Here is a 22,364-nt window from a genome sequence, read left to right on the forward strand (position 1 = left end):
CCAAATCTGATGCTCTGGGTTCTCAGCAGTGCTCTCAGAGCTGTGCCACACACTGAGCGCTCTCAGCACACCCAACCCTGCCAGCCCCCGAGATTTAGGGTTCCCTGGATTCATTCCTCCTCATTCATTCCTCATTCATTCATTCTCCAAGCAGGAGACCTCGGTTCTGCTCCAGCCTGGATGGGAGACCAGCAGCTCTGCTCACTGCTGAGCCCTGAGCTCAGCAGAGCAGGGTTGGTACCCCTGGCAGTGACAGCAGCAGCAGAAAAAGCTGCAATTTGCTCTTCCTTCTTTTTTTTTGGTCAAGATGTTGGGATTTTCCTCCTTCCTCTGCAAGCAAAGAAAGCACAGCCAGTGCCAGCCTTGCCCCTGCTTTCCCCTCCAACTCCATATGGGGATTTTCCATCTCCTTCTCCCAGGCTGGGCAGAGCTGAGCATCCCCAGTCTGACAGGGGTGACAAGGTGTCCCAAATCCCAAAGTGCTCTCTCCTGATGGTGATTCCTATACCTTGGATTTGGGAAAACAAAAAGAAGAGGGAGAATCACAGGCACAGAAGTGAGGCAGGACAGTGGGTCCAGGTCTCCCCATAGGGACATGTCTAACGCAGGGCAGAGGTGCTGGATCTGCAATTCCCTGGGCTGGGGCCAGGCAGCAAATTCCACCCCTCAGCTCCCCAAAATTCCATCCCCCAGCTCCCCAAACTCATCTGATGGCAACACCAAGTCCTCCTGCATGGAGGAATCCAGGCAGGGGTTGGTTGGAGCACCCAAATCCTGCAGTGCAGAGCTCAGAGGGAAAACCCTGGGAAGGAGAAGGTGAAGAAACAGAGGTGACCTCAAATGAGGGGGCAAAAAGTCGATGCCCACAGTGGGATGGGGATATGGAATAGGAGATCCTGCAGCCCTGCCCACCGCATGCCACCACCTCTGAATTCCACCCGTGGGGGTGTCTGTGGGGGTGTGGGAGCAAAGCACTGACTTCACCACCTGTGAAACACCTTGAACCCCAACTTCTCCAGCCATAAAACACCTTGAACCCCATGGTATCGCTTTTGAATAATTTCTGAACCTCCTCTCCTTGCACTGCAGAAACCACCAGTGTTTAGAGCACTGGTGCAGATCCCTAATGGAATATAAATATCTATATAAAGATATATTCCATATAGAAACAAATATATTAGGATTGAGTTGTTAAGGTCATTCCTGAAATCCTACCCATGTCCATACAAACACCTCTCCATTTCAACATCAGGTCTTTATTTTTTAAATGCCTTGGTCCCTCTTTCCAGAACCACAAAATCCACATTGCCTTTTTGCTTCGTTATTTTTTAACAACCTCCAAATATTTTAAAAATCCATTTCTCCCATCCAATCCCGCCTTGCTTTACATCTTGCTGGATACAGAGATCTCTCTGTATCATTCGAGGTATTAACGAGATTTTTGAATTTCCATTAAATCAGCAAATTTTGCCGCTCGATGGCCTCAGCCCTGCACAGAGCCAGGATTAAACACACTCGGCTGCCAAAAGCTGCTGCTCGCCAGCTCCTCCCTGCCCCGGCGCATTCCTGCATTGCTCCCACCTGGCATCGCTTGTGGATGAGGATGGAGAGGAAAATTTCTGGCTCAAACTTCCCCTTTAGGCCACTTTTCAAGCCTGGGAATGGCCTCAGCCTCTCTGCGCTGCCCTTGGTGCTGTGCAGGAGTAGAGCCATGGCCAAGTGCACATCCCGGGTGGATCAGGCCATATCCAGGCTTGATGGGACTCATCCTGGGTTCACGGGACTCATCCTGGCTTCCTTTGAGCCCAGCTTCATGCTAAACTACAGGAATTTGGACATCTCAGCTCAACGCCAAAGAGAAGCCAGGAGAGAGCTGTGTGAGGCTGTGGGGTGAGGGCAGATCAGAGCTGCCCAGTGCCTCCATTCCTGCTCAGGGTGTTGGCCTCCCTCTGCCTGAACCTTTCCAAGAAATCTCAGGGAACCTCAGGAGACTCTTTCTCCCCAGCCAGCGAGGTGCTGAGGCTGGGAGGTGACGGGTCCAGGTCTGTCACAGCCAGGCAGTGATTCCTCCAGGGAACACAGCCCATCCCAAGGCAGCAGCACCCCAAATTGTACCCCAAGGTCTGGAGCAGGAGGATCCCTGAATCGCCACTGAACTGCCGAGCCCCAGTTCTTTCAAACCAGGCTCTGATGGAGTTTATTAAATTTTAAATCTGATTTTTGTGTTTGTGTTTCTAGTCAGCCATCGCCTGCTGCAAGCCTTTCACCAGGAGCCCCCTGTGCCAGGAGGTTTCTGCAGGGATTTTTTTTCTTTACACCCAGGTGATGCCCAGGGCAGGGCAGGGTAGGACATTCCCAAAGCAGGAGAACAGGTGCCTGAGCCCTGCCTGTGGTCTTTTCCTGCCTCCACCATCCCTCTGCTTCCTCTGCTTTCTTGGCACCAAGGTGTGCGAGCAGAAAACGCAGCGATGGGAGCAGAAAACGCAGCGATGGGAGCAGAAAACGCAGCGATGGGAGCACAGAGCTTCCCCTCGGCTCCTCGGAGGAGACACAGCTGCCCCCACAGAACCACAGGCTCCCCGGCCCTGCAGCTGCCTCTGAGCAGAATGAGAAAATATTGGATTTGTTTTGTGAAGGGAGAAAAAAAATAAAAAAAAAAAAATCCAATATTCTGTCTGCGATCCCAGACTCCGCGCCTGGTTATGGCAGGAAAATGCTGTAAATCTCTCCTTTCCCCACCAGCTGGGAGAGAAAAACCCATTTTCTTTTAATATTCTTATTTTTCTCCTGGTCTAAGCCCCATCATTTTGCAGTCAGCTCTGCAATCTCTTTGTTGACCAGGGCTTAAACCTGCTCTCCCGGCTCCCCCGACCCCGGGAAGTCGCCTCGCACACCCTTCCCAGCAGCTCCCAGGCAGCGGCAATGAGATTTTAATAGATGTATTTTCAAATTAGTTCTGGGCCTTTCAAGACTTATCAGTTAAATGAGGTTTTTCAAATTGATTCAAAGGTCACTCCGAGAGTTTTCTCTTCTCTGTTATCTCTCCCTTATGGTTTCAGTGGCGATTGACAGGACAAGGAAAAAAAATATATCACCCCCGTGTTGTACACCCAGAAAAAGATAAACCCAGCAAAAACCCACCCGAAACGTGAACCCAAAAAAGAAAAAAAGAGGCAGCACGAAAAGCCCCGGGTGTGGCCCGCGGGGCTGGAGCGATGTGCAGAGCCCGTGGGGGATTTGGGGAGCAGCGTTTGGGGCCGCAGAACGCCACGGCCACGGGTGGGTGGTGCTCGGCACCCCGCGGAGAGGGGAGCTTATTTCCTGCGGGGTGGGGGGAAGGAACCCCATGTAATGTTTAACCTGCGGGAGGTTTATTGGCCCTCCTGACGCGCAGATTGGGAGCAAACAGAAAAACAGCGGCGGGCGGAGCGAGGCGGCCCCGGCGCGCTGATAAGGCGGCGGCGCGGTGCGGGGCGCGGTGCGGTGCGGGGCGCGGTGCGGTGCGGGGCGCGGTGCGGTGCGGGGCGCGGTGCGGTGCGGGGCGCGGAGGGTGTGGGGAGGTGCGGGGAGCAGGGAATGCGGGACGCGAGGAGATGCGGGACGCGGGGCAGGGTGAAGAGCGGAGCGCGGAGTTTGGGCAGCCGGAGGTGCTGCTCCATGCGAGAGGCTCCGGCGGGGAAAGTCGCCTCTTGTTCATGGAATCCCAGAACGGTTTGGATCGGAAGGCACCTTAAAGATCACCTCGTTCCAACTCTATTAAAGTGCTAGAAAAAAATTAGTAAAATAAAATAGTAATTTAAGAAAAAAAATTCGGAAATTTAAGTTTAAAAAATACAATCCAAAACAAAACAAAACAAAACAAAAAAACACGCTTTTTTTTTTTTTTTTTTTTCCCCCAACGGGAACAAAGCTTTCCCTCCTCTCCCGAATCTTTCTCTGGCCCCCGGTGTGGGCAGCTCTCCCGGGCCGGGAGGAGCCGCTGGGAGCCCGGACCCCAAAACTCTCGTTTTCCCCCATTTTACAGCGACAAAACCCATTCTCTCCCGCTCCGCCAAGGCTCCCCGCGGCTGCGGCGCCTTTTCCGCGTCTCCCGCGGCCACGCGCGGATCGAAAGCAGCGAAACCAGCCGCGGTTTTCCGCCGCTCTCCCGGGCCAGAGCCGGGCCGGGGTCGCCCGGAGCCGCCTGGACCGGGAGTAGCCGTCGTTGGGCCAAAGTCGTTTGAAAGAGGCTGAAATTAGAACAAAAGTGGTGAAAAAAAAATTTAAATATATCTGTTTTCAGAGCTTTTTTTCAGCGCCATCTTGTCCCTTTTTCTGTCAAGCCTGTGTATTAATTCGCGGTATTAATTAGCGACATTAATTATTGGTGTTGTCAAAGGTCTCGGGCATTTGCCTTGGCCCAGCCCCGCGATCGTGCTCGCAGCTTCGGGGTGGTTTTGGGGTTTGTTGTGAATAACGACGGTTCATGCTACGGCGGAGACATGTTCGGGGAAGAAATGAACTGGAAGGCAGGAAAAATAAAAATAGAAAGGAAGAGAAAAAAGAAGAAGAAAAAGAAGGGAAAGAAAAAGAAAACGAAAAAGAGAAAGAGAAAGAAAAAGGGAAAGAAAAAGAGAAGAAAGAAAGAAAGAAAGAAAGAAAGAAAGAAAGAAAGAATAAAACGAAAACCAAACAAAACGAACGAAAAATAATTAAAACAAAAAAATTAAAATGGAAAACGAAAAAAAGAGGGTGAGGGATGAGGGGTGGAAGTACTAATGGAAAAAAAAAAACCAATGTGGGAGAGGGAAAAGGAGAAACAAATGCAAGAGCAGAAGGAGCTGCCCAGGCCCCCTGCTGCGGCTCCTCCGGACCAGCCGTACCCCACCCGCGAGGGTGAATTCCACGCACAGCCACGGGGAAAACCACGGGAGGATAGATCCCCCGAGCGCTCCTTCGAGTCAGGGATGAAGGAAGACGGCGAGCGGGGAGTGCCGGGTCTCGACAGGGACACAACGGTGTTGTCACCCTCCCGAGAAATAACCACGAGCGAATTTCCTGGTCCCGCGTGTCGGAATAGATCCGCGGCGGGGAGGGAGTTCTCATCGGCGGGGCGGCTGGGATGGGAGAGCAGCCACAGCCACGCGGGGTGCCAGGGCACCCAGGGACACGCAGGCTGGGAAGGCACCTACTGCCCTCCGCGGACACGAGGGGATGGGAGCGCAGCAGCTCACCCACTTCCCACATCATCCCACGGGGAAGAAGCCGATGCCTTTTCTGCCCCCAGGGCATCAGGGACCGAGGCTTAGCGGGTGGATGGTCAGAGACCCCCAAAAGCGCCACAGTGACAACTCTCCGTCCCCCACGGGACCTCGCAGGCCTCGCGGGGTGGTCGCGAAGTTTGTGGAGATGGATGTGGAGAGGGCCCGGGGGGTGCGGCCGCGACTGGGGGTCGCAGAGATGAATGGCCCGAGGGGGCGGGCGGGGCACCGCCAGCTGCTGCCCAGATGTTTCTCCGTGGGATCCCCCCTCTTTTGCGGAGCCCCTCGGGGCGAGCGGAGCCGGAGGGAGCCCGGGGCGGCAGGAGCTGCAGCCCCCGCGTCTCCCAGCTGAATAATTAATGGTTCATCTGCGGAGGGGGCGGCGGGATGGGGGGAACTGGGGTGGAAAGAGGAGAAAAACGGCGGGTGCCATTTCTAGGGGCCCGGCGTGGTCATCGATCCGCGATTCACTGACTCGGACTAATCCATCAGACGGACTCCTGCGGCCGGGCGGCCCCGGGCCGGGACCAGAACCAGGACTAGGATCAAAAACAGGGACAAGAATAAGAAGAGGAATAAGAATACGACCAGGACCAAGACCAGGAATAGAAGCAGATAGGAATAGGAATAGGGATAGGGATAGGAATAGGAATAGGAATAGGAATAGGAATAGGAATAGGACAGGACCGGGAATAGGATCGGGACCAGTACCAGTCCTTGCCCTGGCCGTGCCCCACATCGAGCACTGCGTCTTTTGCTTCTACTGGGAAGGAAAAATTCCACTCCCTGTCCAGGTCCCTTCCCTGCTTGCCGGGGGACGAAGGTTGCAATCATCCGGACCCCTCCAGGCCCCCCGCCCAGGGAAGCCCGGAAGGACGAGCAGACTCAACCCGCGGCCTCGGGCTGGGCCGTGCTGGGGATTCACCTGCATCGATCGGGGGGCTCGGGTGCTCCCCCCCCAGCGCGACGCCCTCCCCAGATCCCGCAGCTCGGGGCAGCCGGGCAGGGGCTCAGCCCGAGCGGCTGGGAAGGAGCTCACGGCCGGGCCCGGCCGAGCGGGACAGACGGCGACAGGAGCGAAACGAAAGCGAGACCCAGCGGGGCTCGGGGCCGGGAACAAAGCGGCAGCACCGGGGGGCAGCTCGGCCGAGCCCCTCCGCCAACCTCGTGGGGCAGCCCGGGCCCGCGTGGGGCGCGAGGTGCAGCACGGGCGGATTCATGGCGGGAGGTTGGGGTGGTGGTTGGTGTTTTATTTTCCTGTTTTCAAAGATAGTAAATGAACAAACACCGTTCCCCGGAAATCTGGGGGGTTAATTCCCGTAAATAATGGGGACACGGCGGCCCTGGCGCCGGGGGAAACGGCGCTGGGGAAGAAAAATCATTATGGGGAGAATAAACCTCCCACGGCGGCGGGAGGAGCAGAGCGGTGACAGCGGGGACAGGGACCCTCCGAGCCGGTCGGGGGACAGGGATCCCTGACCCGGGCTGGGGACAAGCACCTCCTGAGGCGGGCCGAGAACAGGGTTCCCCCTGAGCTGTCCCCAGCTGCGGCCGCCTTTTCATCATCACCATCACGGTTATTTTTAATTATTATTACTATTGTTATTTTTGAATTATTTATTATTATTTCCAATTCTGCCGAGGCAGAAGCCCAAGCCCGCTGCTCAATTAGCCCCAACAACGGGGGCATTAAACGGCCGACCGCGGCAGTGTTTAAATCTTTATTTACCAGAACCTTGTAAAGCCAGGAACAATTTGCATTCTATTAACTGCTTTTCAATAGGGCATCGACTGGAACTAAAAGATGCCACTACCCTGCCCTAATTAAAGAGCAACTGAATTACACTAAATACATATGAACGCTGCTCTTCCCCATAAATAACGGCGGGTCCTCGTCGCTGGCTCTGCCCGTCCCCACGGAGAGCTCGGTTTTCTTAAAAAATAAATTAAAAATCACAAACGCGCGTTTTCTCCGCCACGGCTCGGCCCCGCGGATCCAGGAGCTCCGGTCGTTTCCGGGGGGAGCGGCTCCATGCCGGGGGTGGCGGGGAGCACCGGGCACGTCCCCGCTCGCCGCTGTCCCCTCTGTCCCACCCTCGGGCCCTTTCCCCCGCGACCGTCCCCGCCCTCGGCAAAGAAACCTCGCGTTTCTCCGGCAAAGCCTCGGCCCAGCTCCGGCCCGAGGCCGCGGGGAACGGCGCTGCGGGACCTCAACCCAGCCGGGAACCGGAGACACGGGGCAGGCTGGCCTCGTTCCTTCTGCCGAGGGCAGCCGGTGCCCGGAGGGAGCGCAGCGCGGCCCCGGTCCCGCAGCCCCGGCGGGGTGGCCCAGGGATTCCCCCGAGCGCGGCCCCGGTACCGAGCGGCGGCGGCCGAACCAGCGGCGGAGGAGTTCCTGGATACTCCCGGCGCCAAGGGGCAGTTCGGCGGCGCCGAGAGGGAAATCCCCGGGGCGGGCGGACGGGCGGCGGGGAGCGGCGGGCACCTCTCGGCCCCCTCCCCCCGCGATCCCGCATCTCTCGAGGGCAGCAGCAGGCCCGGGGGGTCGGGGGGTCGCCTCAGGTATAACTCACCTTAAATCCAAACCCTTTCCCTTCGGTCTTACGGTTACAAACCGGGTCGGTAACACCCTCCCGAGCCCTGCCCCGTTTCGCGATGGCAACCCCGAACCCGCCGAGGGTTTCCACGCGTGTTCGCAGCACCCCCGACCCACCCGCCCGGAGGTGCGGGGCGGGCTGCCCGAGCCGTGCCGTGCCGTGCCCTACCTGCCAGCCTGAGCGCCGACATCCTCTGAAATTCCGGCTCCTGCAACCATTTCCACATCCTGCGGAAAGTCTCCCGGCCGGACTTGAGCTTACTCCAGGGCTTGGGGTTCCGCAGCAGGTCCGAGAGGGTCCCCTGGGAGCGGCACAAGATCCTCTGCGCGAAGATGGCCTGCGGGATGCTGTACCGCTTCAGCTCGGCCGTGATCCGCTGAGCCACCTCCTTGGTGTTGATCTCCTCCACCTGCCCGGAGCCGCCGGGCTGCGAGCCGGGGCCGGGCGCCGGCCGCTCCCGCTCGCCCAGCAGCGAGGCGCCGGGCTGGCCGTGCGGGTGGCCGTGCGGGTGCATCCCGTTGAGCGGCGGCATCATGGCCGAGCTGGGCGCCGCCAGCCCCCGCGCCAGGTGCTCCTCGCCCCGGGACAGCATCGCGGCGTGCGAGTCGAAGCCGTTGGGCGAAAGCATCTTCTCGTTGGGCAAGTGGCCGGCGGGGCCGTAGGGGGCCAGCGGCTGCTGGGCGTTGTGGAGGCTGCCCAGCCCGTTGGGCAGCGGCGACAGGGGCTGCCCCATGGCCGGCATGTCCTTGGGGTAGTGGCTGTAGAGGTTGCCCATGGAGGCCAAGCTCCGCTCGTCGCGCATGAGGGTGAAGCTGCCGCTGACGTTGCCGGCCAGGCGTTGGTGCGGGTGGTGGTGGTGGTGGTGGTGGTGCGGGTGGTGGAACTTCTCCGAGACGGTGGAGATGGGCGGCAGGTGCTGCAGGGGGGTCAGCGTGGTGTAGGTGCTGCTCAGGCTCATGCCGGAGGGCGACTCGCAGGACATGCTCATGGCGGGGTGCAGCGGGGCTCCCAGGCTGTGCTCGCCGCGGTAGTCGCCCCCCTCCAGGATGGAGGCCATGCCCGAGACCATGGCGGGCCGGCCGTGCGGCACCAGGTTGCGGTGCGAGCTCTGCCGCCCGTGCGCGGGGCTCAGCAGCTCGGCAGGCTGCGAGTGCGGGACGCCGTGCAGGCTGCCCAGGTTCTCCATCGCCAGCTCCATGGTGGCCGCCGGGCTCTGCCGCTGCCTCGCCCGCTCGCTCGCTGCCTTCCTCCCCCACCCCCCCGCCGCCGCCGCCGCCTCCTCCTCCTCCTCCACCGCCGCCCCCCCTCCCCGCGCCGGCTGCCCGGATTAATTCAGACTCCGCGCCCGGGGATCGATGTCCGCGCCCCGCGGTCAGGCCGGCATGGTGCGCCCGCCGCCCGCCCTGCTCGGCGCGGGGCTTTGGGCGCGGGGCTGAGCGCGGGGCTTGCGCGGGGCGCGGGGCTCGGTGCGGGGCGGCTGCGGAGCCTCGGCCGCCGGCTCCCGGCAGCCTCGCTCTGGCCCGCGGCGTGACGTCAGCGCCGCCCCGCCCCGCCCCCCCGCCGGACCGAGCCGCCCCCCCGCACCTCTCCCGGTGTCGCCGGGGGCGGGGGCGGGACGGGAGCGGGGAGCGCGGGGCCGCGCCGCGCCCTCACCCGGATCCCCGCCGGGGTCACCCCCCCCGAGCAGGGGTGACACCGCCGCGCCGGGGTGACCCCTGCCACCGGGATGACCCTCCCCGTACCGGCTGTCACGCCCTCCCGGCCGCACCCGGTACCCAGTGCTCGTCCGGCGGCGCTGCAGGTGGCGAGTGCCCATCTGAGCCATCGCACATCGGGCTGACCCCAGGACCCTCGCCGTGCGCGCATCTGGCTGTGCCAGCCACCCCTGAATGTGTGTGTCCCCAGCGTCCCCAACACCTCTTCCACGCTGCCTGCCCCGTTTTCCATCCCGTTCCCCTCCCCAGGGCCCGGCTGTCCTCGCCTACCCCAAATATCCTGTCCCCGCACCCCCGTGTTTCCCCACGCGTGTCCCCCCCATCTCCACCGTTCCCCTGCTCCTCGGCGGACACTGCCTCGGGAAAGGGGGGGTCGGCTTGGCACCGGGAGGGGAGGTGACAGGGACACTCGTGGGGCAACACACGGTGCTGCAGGGCCCTGAGCAGCAGTGGTGGAGAAGGAAAAAATGGAAGGAAAGAAAGGGAAAGAATAAATGGAAAGGGAAAATGGAAAATGGAAAATGGAAAATGGAAAATGGAAAATGGAAAATGGAAAATGGAAAATGGAAAGGGAAAATGGAGAATGGAAAGAGAAAATTGAAAGGGAAAGGGGAAATGGAAAGGTAAAGGAAAGGAGGGTGAAGAAGACGGGGTGAAGAGCCAACGTGAGCCGGGTTTAGGCCACCCGAGGGGATGGTGTTCGGTGTCCTTCCAGGCACGGTTTCAGCTGCACCCGGCACCGTTTCTCCGAGCTGAGCTCCCCGCCCCGTTCTGGCCTTTCCCGGCCGTGCCAGCTCGTCCAGGCCGGCACGTGCCAGTTTCCCAAGCTTTACTGAACAGTCCAAAAATATAAAAATAAAATCCATAGCGTTCCGCTGGTGGGGCCCACCAGCCTCGCAGGGACTGCTCAGTTCCCGGCCACTGCCGAGCTCCAGGCAGCTCCTACAGCCCAGGAACCTCCGGGAGGACCTGGGAGCCCCGGTGCTGGGCAGCAGCCATGGGACAGCAGGTCCCGGCTTTCCCCGGGGATGTTCGTGGTGTCTTACCCGGCACCCAGCTGCTCAGGGAATAATTCAGCCAAGTTTCACATCCCGTCCAAATTCAGTGCATTTAACCCAAGCCATTCCAACCCATTCCATCTCACCCCATCCCAACCCATCCGTTCTGTCCATCCCATCCCATCCCATTCATCCCACAGTGCTTTATGCCATCTGATACCCTCTCCGGGAAGTCAGTTAAGTGTCCAGTTCATTAAAATAAAGCCCCGCAAGTTTCCGGGACGGCAGAGTAAGGGCCCATGATGAACCGAAAGGGGGAGTGCGGGTATCCCCTCAGCCCCTCTTGTGCCCCTTACACCCCGATCCTGCTCCTGGAGGCGGGAGGGACCCCGCCGAGCCGGGATATGGAAGGATTCCGGCCCCTCCTTGTCTCCCCTTCGGTTTATCCTTGCCAGGAGGGTCCGTGGGCCATGAGAAGGACCCCCAAAACGGAGGGAACCGAGTCCCGGGGGTTCTGCCTGGGATTCGAAGTCCCCGATATCCAGCTGGGCCGAGGGGACAGGCGACACCCGGGGCTGGGCAGGGATGGGCAAGGGGGTCTGGAGCCCAGCAGAGATGAGCGGGGGGGCGGAAGCCGGGCAGAGATGGGCAGGAGCTGTTCAGAGCCGGGCAGGGATGGGCAGGGGAGGGCTCGGAGCTGGGCAGGGATGGGCAGGGAGGCCTGGAGCCGGGCAGAGCCAGAGGATGCTGAGCGGGGGTGTCGAGGTGAGCGGCGAGGAGGAGGTGGGGAACAAACCAGGGATGAAGCAACCGCGTCTGGAAGGGTTTCATTGAGTGTAATAATGGCGATAGCGCATCGACCGGCCCATCGACCGCCCATCGATAGATCTATCCCTGCAGCTGCCGTCCCGCACCGCCGCCCCGAGCCGGGCTCCCGGTGCCCCCCCGTGCCCAGCACCGCCGGGCCCGCAGCACCGGGAGCCCCCCGGGACGGGAGCTGGACTGCCCTCCGCCGAGCTTCGCGCCGAGCAACAGCAAAAAAGAGAGAGACTTTTTAGTAATTAGTGCGACGTAATTGAGTAATGCGGTATCCCCGCGTCCCCCTCCTGCCCCCCCCGGCCCTTCCCCGATCGATGCAATATCATTAGGGCGAGAGGCACCGAGACACGGGGCCGGGGTGCGGGGAGGCTGCGGGAGCTCCCCGGGCCGCCGTGCGGGGAGCTGCCCCGGGCCGAGCGGCTGCGGTCCGTGTGAACCTCGGGGCTCTCTGCCTGCTCGGCGGCTCCGGCCCGGGGGAAGCCCCTCGGAGCGCCCAGCAGCTCTGGCTATGGGCCGGGACGCAGCGCGGGGGAGAGGCCCCGGCTCCATTCGCCAGCTGGATGCTATTGATCCCTTCCCTCGCCACCTCTTTCTTCCTGAGCTCCCTCTCCCTATTTAATTCCCTTCCCTCTGCTCCTCCGCAGCCGCCCGGGCAGGGCTCCGAGCGGAGCCGGGCAGTGCGGGCACCCGGGGGCGCAGAGCGGTAAGTGCGGAGGGGGAGCGGAGCCCGGGGCAGCCCCCACCCCTCACCCCCCGGCACATCCTGCAGCGACCACGGCTTCGCTCAGGCGGAGCGAGCGGGCGGGGAGGCGCGGACACAGTAGCTTCCTCCCCAAAAAAACCACCCCAACCTCCGCCCCCCCCCGGCTTCCCAGGGCTGCGCTCAGCATCCCCACCCGTGTCCCGCTGTCCCCGGGCGGTGCGGGGCTCTTGGGGCAGCGGGCTGGTCACCCCGGAGCCGGGGGAGGTGTCGAGCACTGCTGCCGGTACCCTGCGCGCCGGTGCCGCTGCGCAGCTCTAGGGCTGTTTTGCGCTCAAATCTGTTTTATTTTTATTTGTATCTTTTTTCCATCGCACTTAGGAACAGCGCGAAGGCACAAACGCCCCGGCCAGGACCAGCCCCAGCGAGGGGCCGCACCGCGGGCGGTGGTACTGCCGAGCAGGCACCGGGCAGCGGCCAAACCGTGGGGCTCTACGGGGCAAGGAGGGAGAAGGAGCCGGAACGCGGCTCCACGCACCCCGCCGGGAGCAAAAAAGTTCCTTAAAGTTCTTTAAGGCTTCAAAATAACAGCACCATCGCCTGGCAGGTGAATTATTTAGTGCCTATAGATCCCTCGCAAACCCTTTCATTTCGGTTCCAAACCTTCCCCAGTCCAGCCTTTGCCTATGGATGTCTCGATTTTCCAACAATCAAGCGGGAGGCAAAGAGCGTGGCAATTCCTGCTAATCGATTTTCCATACAATGGGCCCCAGATGATGTTTTAAAATGTGAGAAACTAAAATGTGTTGGTTTAAATAAGACTTTTGCAATCAATAGCTTTTAAAAAAAGAGACTTTGATACCGGTTCTTGAAGGGGATTCAAACGCTTTCGCTTCCAAAACAAAACAAAGCAGAAAAAAAACCCCAGCCACGCCGGAAAAGTTCCGCCTGGATTTGGGATCATTAAAGCGGGATATGGAGGAAACCTCTCGGGGGGCGCAGCGCCGGGAGCGCAGCCCCCTGCCCGCTTGTCCCGACCGCTCCCCCTCCGCGGGGCTCCGCTCCCCCCGGCCGGCCGCGGGCTGGGGCAGCCCAGCGCTTCTGCCCCTTTCCCTCTCTATCCCGCCTTTTCGGCTGCGATTTTTCCTTCCCCGCTCTCCCGGCGGTGCCCAGGCGCGTTGCACTGTGGTTTGTGGCGCCCCGGGAAGGAATCCAGCCGGGAAAAAACTCCAGTTCTTTCCTCGCCGGCCGTTTCCTCTCCTTAAAATCCCGGCTCCTCACGGCCGATCATCGAGATCTGCGCCCTCGCAGGCTTTTTCTTGTCAATTTTCAGAAAGTTTTAGCTGCAAGATCAGGCCCTTTCCCCACCGCTCCCGGCTTCTTTTCCTTTCCCTTTCCCTTTGGAGGGATATAATAATCATATATATTTTTAAATGCCCTACCCGCGTGAAAATTTTCTTTGTCTCTGCAGATTGGGCCCAGGAGGCGTTTAGGGACAGGAGCAGAGCGGGGGTCCCGCCGGGAGCTGCCCCCTCCCCCTGCCGCCTCCGCCGCCCGCCTTGTCCCGGGGCCGGTGGGTCTGGCCGGGGCCGCGCTGGGAGGGGGGAAAAGCAGCAGCTATAGGGGAAGCGAAGCGCGGGGGTCGGCGGGGAGGGCTGGGGGCTGAAGCGGCCCCTCCACGGCCTTTCCGGCGACTTTTCTCGTTTACCCGGAAACTTTGGGCGGCCTCGGAACTCAGCGGGAGGCGGCGGCGGGGTCGCGGCGGCGGCGGGGAGCGGGGCGGGGGGGTTTCCATCCCATTTCGCGCCGGGGGGGCAGTTTGAGCACGGCTCGTTGCTCTTTTCGATGTAACCCCCGCAGCTTTTCCCGAACGCAGCGGCCCCGCGGAGCTGCGGCTCAGCCCGGGCCGGGGCCGGACGCCCCCCGGGTTGCGCTCCCACCCCGCCCGGGCAGCGGAGGTCGGGTCCCCCCCGCTGCCCCTCCCCGCCAACAGCACCGGCAGTCTCCGGGAGTCTCTTTCAGCCGCAATTTGTTTTCAAAACTTCCCCGCAGAGCAGCACTGAACTTTATACCCTGGCAGCGGCATGGAGAGGGCTCGACCCCGCCGGAGCTTTCGGGGCAAAAGCGTGGAAAAATCTCCTGGATTTCGCCCAGCCGCGAGATATTAAAAATATATAATCGAATTTTTATTTTAATTTTTTTTCCTAATTCTCCCTCCCTCTCCCGTTGTCTCTCCGCCTTTCCCCGGTCAGGCCCGGCGATCCCCGGGCCGGGTTGGGGTGCGAGTGTCCCACAGAGGGACACATGCAACGAGTTTGCCTGTTCTCTACGGGACGGGACCGGGGGTGTCCCCCGAATGACCCCAAAAGACCTCCGAAATGTCCTTGTTCCCTTTGCTCTGCTTTCTGCCACTTTTTGTTCCTTCTGCATTTCGGGGACCTTCAAACCCGCGTCTCTGAGCGCCCCAAAAGCTCCCTGAGGCTTCGGGGGCTCGGAGGCAGGAGCCGGGGCGGGGCCGGGAGCACATCCAGGGAACGGGAAGAGCAGGGCCCTTGCTGCAGCGCGGTCCTGCATCCCTCCCAGCACCGACAGCCCTCGAGCCCGATGAGGTTATTTTGTACACAGTATAGATGATCCGCAGTTTATATATTTTATACATAATATATATATAGAAAGCGAGAGGATTTATTTTATATCTATGCGATTTTTAAAAATATATGCTATATATTTTTAATTTTTTCCCCTCTGTTTCTCTATTTCCCGCAGATATTCCCCTGTCGTTTCACCTGGCTCGGGAGAAGCCGTCTCTGCTTCTTCGCTAAGATCCCGGCTTTGGACACTTTTCTCTCCGCTCCCGAGGGCAGAGGGAAGGCAGGGCCTGGTGCGATCTGCGGAGCGGCTCGGGGCGGGGAGCGGCCCGGGATCCCCCCGCTCCCGGCGGCTCAGCCACAGCAACAGGTACCGGGTACCCCCGGGGCTGCGGGGAGCGGCCCGTCCTGCGGGAAGAGCGCGGGAGGCAGCGGAGGGGACAGACAGGGATAGGATGAGGGGAAATGGGAAACGAGGCTGGAATGGGGACAGGCAGGGACAGAGACAGGCACCGCTGAGGGCGAGGGAAAATGGGAAGGGAGACAGGGAAGGGGATGAGGCAGGAACGGGGATGAGGCAGGGAAGAGGACAAAGCAGGGAGATGGATGAGGAAAATGGGAAGTGATGCAGGGATGGTGACAAGGCAGGGATGGGGACGAGACAGGGAAAGGGACAAGGCAGGGATGGGGACGAGACAGGGAAACAGAAACGGAAGCAATCAGCGGGGACGAAGCAGGGACAAGGCAGGGACATCCCAGCCCTCAGCCAGCTGCCCTGGGGGACAGGCAGGGGTCCCTGCAGGTTGGGATGCCCGGCCCTGCCCCTCGCCCACCCGGACTAGCTTGGGTCACCAAAATAATCCGAAGTGGCTCGGAGCCACCCGGCGCTGTTCCGCACGCCCCGAGCAGCCCCAGCCGATACCATCGCACGGAGCAGCCCGAGGGAAAAGGCTGCCCCCGAACCCACCCCCCTCCTAGCAAACCCTGCCACCTCCCCGGGCACAAAGCCATCCCCTGGCAGGGCCCCGCGGTGGCAGATGCCACCCAAGAGCCAGGCTGGCTGGGGCACGAGGCGCTGGCACCCCTTTCCCCGTGACCTCCTCTCTCCCGCGGCAGTAATTGCTGCTGTATTTATCCAAACTAGGAGGGGGTGCCAGAGAAAGACTTCGAAGAGTAATTTTCCGGGAATTCTCCTCGGTGTAATTGTCTTGATAATAAATCCAGACGCTTAGCCTGTGTATGAATTGCTTTTTACCATTTTCATTTATTATTGAACACAGTGGGGAGAGGGGGAAACGCAACAGGGCTCTTTCTTGTGAGAGAGAAGGGGCGAAGGGGCTGAGGAGACGATTTCTCTGCAGATCCGGGAAACCTGGATGTGTTCATCATCCTGCTCTCTGCTTTGCTGCGTTTTTTTCTCCCCTTAATACTTAGCCCATTTCCCCACCCCCCGCTTTTTTGGGGGTTATTGAAAACTAATTAAATAACCCGTTAGCTAACACGTTAAATTAAGATCCACTCTTGGATTTAATGATGTCTCCGGAAGAATTGACAGAAATGTGAAGACAGACTGTCAATAGATTCCTTCCCCTGGTTACAGTGTATAAATGTGATTAAAACAGATCTCCAAGAAGGGTGTCCCGACACAGGGATGGAGCCAGCGGGGCACCTGTGGGGCTCCTGAAGTGGGTGCTGAGTGGGGAGATGGATGGCAGGGCAGCACGGCTGCTCCCTGGAGGGTGAGAAACCACCCTGAGCCACGATTTGGGCTGGAGGGAGACCCTGGAAAAAGCTCTGGGGAAGCGGGGAGCATCCCACAGCCATCCCCGGGCTGTGCAGTGATACAGCCAGGGGTGCTCCTTCAAAGGCAGCCCTCGGAGCGCTCCAGGATGGCCGCAAGGCTGAGCCGAGCCGTGCAAACAGCCGGCATGGTGAGCACACACCCATGGCTTTCTGCCTAAGCTCTCAGGTAAAGGTTACCTTAGCATCCAGGCTGGAAAAAATCAATGGCTGATACAGCATGAGACTCAGAGAGACAACATACATCTATCACTTAGGGATTCGATGGGCTTAGAATAGTCTTGTCAACAAATGATTGTTTAAACAGAATATCTCGACTGTTTATGGCACCCTTAATCCATACATCTGAGCACCACTGGAACATGTCGGGAGCATGGATTGCTCGGTGGAAACCTCTGTCGTTAGGTCCACGGCTGCAGAACACTTAAGCATGTGCTTAAGTCTCTTAGACTTCAAATTAATCATGTACTTAAGTGTTTTGCTCGGCCAGGCCTGGCCTAAGAACAGGGAAATACCTGTCATTATGTTAATGGATGAAGTTTTTGTTTCCTGCTCTTCATTTGTAAAGGGCTGTGCACACACGTGCGCTCTGGACACGGAGGCTCCTGGCTGATTAATCCAGTGTGCAAACAGAGCCAGAGTGACCCAGCTTTCCAGGTTATTTCACAGCTCTTCCTTCTCCCCTGGGCACTGGAGTCCTTGATGTGGCATTTCAGGGAGGCCTTGGGTCAGTGGAATGGGGGGTGGTGGGTGAAAACCCCCCAGGGGCTGTCAGTTAAATGGTGTGGAGAGGAGCAGATGGAGAGGGCTGCAAAAAAAGCTGCAGAAGAGAGTGGAGAGCAAACAGAAGCTGGGAAAGCACCACAGATCCAGAGCAGCAGCTGCCATATCCACAGGGACCCGAGCAGGGAGAGAGAAGTGCCAGATCCAACCACCTTGGAGACCTTCTGGGGAGACCTGCAGCTCCTGAGAGACCCCAGCATGGGGTGATGACACCCACCGGGAGCAGAGGCAGCTGCTGAGGAGATGCTGTCCCAGGGACCCCTGGTCCTTTTCTGGCTGCCTGGCTGTGACCTGGGGAGCCCAGGGGAGTGGTGGAGCCACTCTGGAGGTGTTCCAAAGCCATGTGAACATCCTCAGGGACATGGTTTGGCTGTGGAGCTGGCAGGGCTGAGTTCATGGTTAGACTCGATGATCTTAGAGAGCTTCTCCAACTGAAATGACTCCATGAAATACCAGCATTACCATTCCCTCCTGGCATCCACCTCCTGCCCAGCCTGGCTCGGAGGTCTCCTGGGCAGGAGGAATCTCTGCTGTGGGCTCTGTTTCTCAGCATTTGTCTCATGTTAATCACACAACAAACTCAAGCACATTGGGAAAGTGAAGCTTCTGTTTCCTCCCCCAAATAGCTGCAGCTTCCAGGTGAATTTGAAAAGGGCCTTTCAGGTGTTTGGGTCTCTGCAAGGGAACAGGAGATTTTGGAAACAGGACCTGCAGAATAAAACCAGCAATGTTTCTCCTAAAAATGTAGAATAAATTTTCTTTTCTGCAAAATTAACAATCTCACATTGTCAGGGTCTCTCTCTCCCTCCCACTTGCCTCCCTTCTCATCCTCCCTCTCCTTGACATTCTCAGAGAATCCCAGAACGGTTTGGGTTGGAAGGACCTTAAATTTCATCTTATTCTGCCACAGGCAGGGACACATTCCACTGTCCCAGGCTGCTCCAAGCCCTGTCCAACCTGGCCTTGGACACTGCCAGGGATCCAGGGGCAGCCACAGCTGCTGTGGGCAACCTGTGCCAGGGCCTGCCCACCCTCACAGGGAACAATTCTTCCCAATATCCCATCTATCCCTGCCCTCTGGCAGTGGGAAGCCATTCCCCTTTTCCTGTCCCTCCATCCCTTGTCCCAAGTCCCTCTCCAGCTCTCCTGGAGCTCCTTTAGGCCCTGGCAGGGACTCTGAGGTCTCTCTGGATCCTTCTCTCCTCCAGGTGAACACCCCAGTGATGAAAGCCAAGCCCTGGTTAATGCTGCACCCCTGATGGCTTTTGCTGGAGGAGACTGAGGTAATTCTGCCCCAAGATGTCACCTCCCTCTCTTCCTCCAAAATCCATGTCCCAAACTCAAACCCAGAAGTAAGTTCCCTAGACCTTCACCACCCCCTGATGAAACCTGGGCTGGCCTCGATGGAAGGCTGGGGGAGGCTGGGGCAGGGATGGCCACAGTCCTGCCCACTCTGGGGACAGCGTGAAGGCTCCAGCTGGGGGTCAAACCCAACCCCCAAAACCTGGAATCCAGCAGCTGCCAGAGCTGGTCAGGCTGGAGAAAGGTGGTTGGGAGCTCTGGGAGCATCCCCCCTGCCAGGATGCTGCAGCTGAGGATCAGCCCTGAAGGTTTCCGTGGCAGGGAGGATCAGGAATATTTTCCCGAGGCACAGCTCAGCTCTCGGGGCCAGTGCAGAGCTTGTCAGATATCGAGCAGGGCCGTCAATGCTGCAGCTCTAAGTGAAAGCAAAAATCAGTTAATGGTCTTGCCGAGCCCTGCTCTGGGCGTGGGGAGTCCTCACAGAACCCGGGGCGGTGATTTGTGAGGGGCTGCTCAGGAAAGGGATCATTCAGCAGCCATTACTGTGTGTATTAAACAAAATATCCCAAAAATCCCAGTGGGAAGAGGGAAATCACTGCCCCGATTGGAGGAAGTGCTGCTATTCATCAGAGCCTGTAAGTACCTGCTTCAGCCCCCTGGGAATTTGCAGAAGGGCTTTGGGATCTGACAGGATTCTCCTTCTGTGAGGATTTATGGGAACTTTAATTTCTTCATTTAGGAAAAAAAAAGCAAGAAATTGAAAAAAAGAAATCTCAACCACCACAGACACTGTCAATCATGGCAGATGTTTCTGACAGGCTTTAGAGTAGCAGCTAAATTTAAGTTTGGGCGTTTTTTCAAATTTCCTTTTAGTGTAAATTAATCATGATTTAAAAACAAAAATAAAATCACACAGGGCTGAAAGAGGAAAGTGATTCCTTTGGAAATGCTGAAGTGGGATATTCTGATGACTCCTGTTCTTTTCACAAGGCCAATGAAATGTTTGAAAAGGGAGATTTCAGGGAGCAGTGGCTCCTTTAGAAGAAGGATTTCTTTTCATAAAGCCACATTTTTCTGATTTCCCGAACTTTTGGAGTATCCCTGATCTCTGCTTGGTGTGGAAAGGCTTCAGATGCTCCCAGGGACAGAGCCCTGCATCGACAGGGTTTGTGTCCTGCCCTTCCTCTGGGTGAAAAAAATTAATGTAGGACAAGAAAATTCCGAAAGGCAACTGCAGAGGAGGAGAAAATTGCAGCAACAGAGTCAGGACTCCTCACAGCAAAGGGTTTGCTTCCTTTGGCCACCCTGCATGGGGAATTCAGCCCTGCCTGGGTGTAAAGTCTGAGTAACTGCACCTGCCTGGGGCTGAGTTATGCTCAGCTCTTCTAGATGAAAAACTACTGGAATTTTTAATCTACATTAAGGTAATAATATATCTTTCAGGATAACAATATATCTTTAAAATAGGAGAATAATCTATCTTTAAAATGGGATAATAACACACATGTCCTCTGATGCTTCTTCCTTGGGCTGAAGGGCAGGTGAGGGTCCATAAAGCTGCCCACAGTGTCCAAGGGGTTGGATCAAAGCTGATCCAGGTGGATTGCTTGTCTCCACTGGGAACCAACATCTGCTCAGGTGTGATGCAGGTCCTTGTTGACTCATCTTTCCAGCAGGAAAAAGCTTCTCCACTCAGTTTGACCAGGAACTGTTCTGATGCAGAGCCCCAGAGTTGGGTGTTGAACACAAAAATTCATCAAAGAGGTGATTTTTGTTTTTTTTTAAATCCAAAAATTAATCAAAGAGGTGACCCAGAGATCTCCTGGCCCAGTGACAGTATGGACATGCCAGTGTGGGGGATCCTGGGATTAACTGGAGTCAGAGGGGCTGAGGGTTGGGATCTGAACTTCCCTGAGCCAACTCGGAGCTCATTTTCTGTCTGGGGAGCATCTCTGGGTGTGTTATCTCTTGTGGGAGCTGATTGAAGCAGATGGGTTTGATGATCCCAGAGAAATGTGGCTCTTCCTGGCTTTTGTGGGAAACCACCTGCACTTGTGGAAATGGAGCCACTTCCCCTGGGTACCTCCCAAAGGGAAACAACCACAGACTGACCTCTCTGTCCTCTGTCCGTGTGAGATAATCACAAAATAAGGGTTGTGAAGCTCTGGTGTGAAGAGTTTGGGCTCTAAATGCAACATCTTGCAGAGACTAGAGAACTAGACACACACGAGGTGCCTGATGTGGAGTGGGATGGAGCGAGAGAAGCCTCAACAGCTGCACAGCAAACACTCTGCAGCACCTGGGAAAGCTGGAAAGCACCTCCCCAGCCCTGAGCTGCACCTGATGGAAGAGCAGCAAAACCTGGCCCAACTTTCAGGATGAGCTGCAAAGACAACACTGCTGAGGAGGCCATGAGAGCCAAAGCTCCGAGCCTCCCGTGGCCTGGGATTTGCTTAATGAGAGGCTCTTTGGGAGGAGGGATGGACCTTGTCTACACACAAAATTGCAAGCCAAAATTGGTCTTGTGTAGACACTCTTAAATCATTTTAAAGCAGGTTGGTATTGGTTTGTATAATTCGATTCCTTTACCAAAGCGAAGCGAAATCGATGCAAATGGGGTTTACATTGATCCCAGTACATCCGCACAAAGGTTTTGCCCCAGTTTAATGAAATCAGTTTAAAAAGACACCTTTAGCTAACCTGGCATAACTTTGTGTCCAGCCAAGGTGAGGGAGGGAAGGAGAAGGGAGGACAGGAGTGTGATGTGCCCTAAAAAGAGGCGGTGATGGTTAGGGCTGCGTGCAGGCAGCAGAGCCCTGTTGCAGAGGCTGCGGTGGTGAGAAGTGATAAGGAATGGGTCAATAGAGTTTTCGCAAAGATTTTTTTTAAAGAAAGGTTAAATGTGAGGTGATATCGATTTCCCTTTTCTCCCCGTCCCTCCTCTCGCCACCCCCAGCCCCTTCCCTTCCTCCCTGCCCTTTCCCCACCTCCCTGCAGCCCAGAGCCAGCCTTGGAGGAGGACTCACAGCCCAAAGTGGCCAAGTGACCAGGGAGGACCACGGCACGGCCGCGGCGCTGGCCAATGGCCATCCCAAGGAGCCCCCGTTGCTTAGCAACCCGCGGCAGAGAGAGGCAGGGAGCGCAAAAAGATGGATTTTCAGATTGCAGCAGCCAAGCAGATCAATTCTGCAACATGGGCTACAGTGGCCAAGCGGAATCTCTCTTGCTCCCAGCAGGTATTGATCCAGCCATGCTATAGGCATTGAATGAGCTCTAATAAGTCCTGAGTAAACAGGAACAAGGACTTAAGTGATAGCCCAGCAGTCAAACATCAACTCCCTTTGTCTTCTTCTTCCTCCTCTTCTTCTTTTTTTTTTTTTTAATTGCTGAAGGGTTTGCAAGAAAAGGAAAATAAACTTTATTGATAGAAAAATAGAGTCGGAATATCACTTCCTTCGCAGCCTGCAAGGGTTTGGAGGGGGAAAAGTCCCTGCCTGAAATTCCAGGTTGGCTTTGCAGAGCAGTGACCTGTGGATGCACATGGTGACTGTGGCTCCCAGCCTCCCTGAGCTTCCGTGGGCATGGCCAAGACTCAACGACAAGAGCCTTCAAAGGGAATTTTCATGGAATGTCAGACTGGTTTGGGTTGGGAGGGACCTTAGAGCTCATCCAGCTCCACCTCCATGCCATGGACACCTTCCACCAGACCAGGTGGCTCCAACACCTGTCCAGCCTGGGCTTGGACACTGCCAGGGATGAGGCATGGAAGTCATCATGGAAGACATGGAGTTTTGGCAGGGAGAGGCTCGTGAGGGAGGGATT

General features: G+C 57.6%; 1 protein-coding gene and 1 long non-coding RNA gene across 2 annotated transcripts in view; one reads left to right on the forward strand and one right to left on the reverse strand.

Moving 5' to 3' along the window:
• The window catches only part of ONECUT3 (one cut homeobox 3), a 29,924-nt gene extending 20,854 nt beyond the window's left edge, over positions 1–9,070 (reverse strand). The window contains exon 1 of the mRNA XM_085040258.1: positions 8,006–9,070. Coding sequence (XP_084896384.1) covers positions 8,006–9,035 — 1,030 coding nt within the window. The 5' untranslated portion in view covers positions 9,036–9,070. The remainder of the gene's footprint in view (positions 1–8,005) is intronic.
• Positions 9,071–11,927: 2,857 nt separating this feature from the next.
• Positions 11,928–15,176, forward strand: LOC146426310 (uncharacterized). The gene is made up of 3 exons (XR_014846287.1): positions 11,928–12,072; positions 12,451–12,676; positions 14,836–15,176. It is a non-coding gene; the product is annotated as an uncharacterized LOC146426310 (long non-coding RNA).
• The last annotated feature ends 7,188 nt before the right edge of the window (positions 15,177–22,364 follow it).

This window comes from Lichenostomus cassidix, chromosome 28 (assembly GCF_008360975.1).
Source record: "Lichenostomus cassidix isolate B80296 chromosome 28, HeHo_3.0, whole genome shotgun sequence".
NCBI lineage: Eukaryota > Metazoa > Chordata > Aves > Passeriformes > Meliphagidae > Lichenostomus > Lichenostomus cassidix.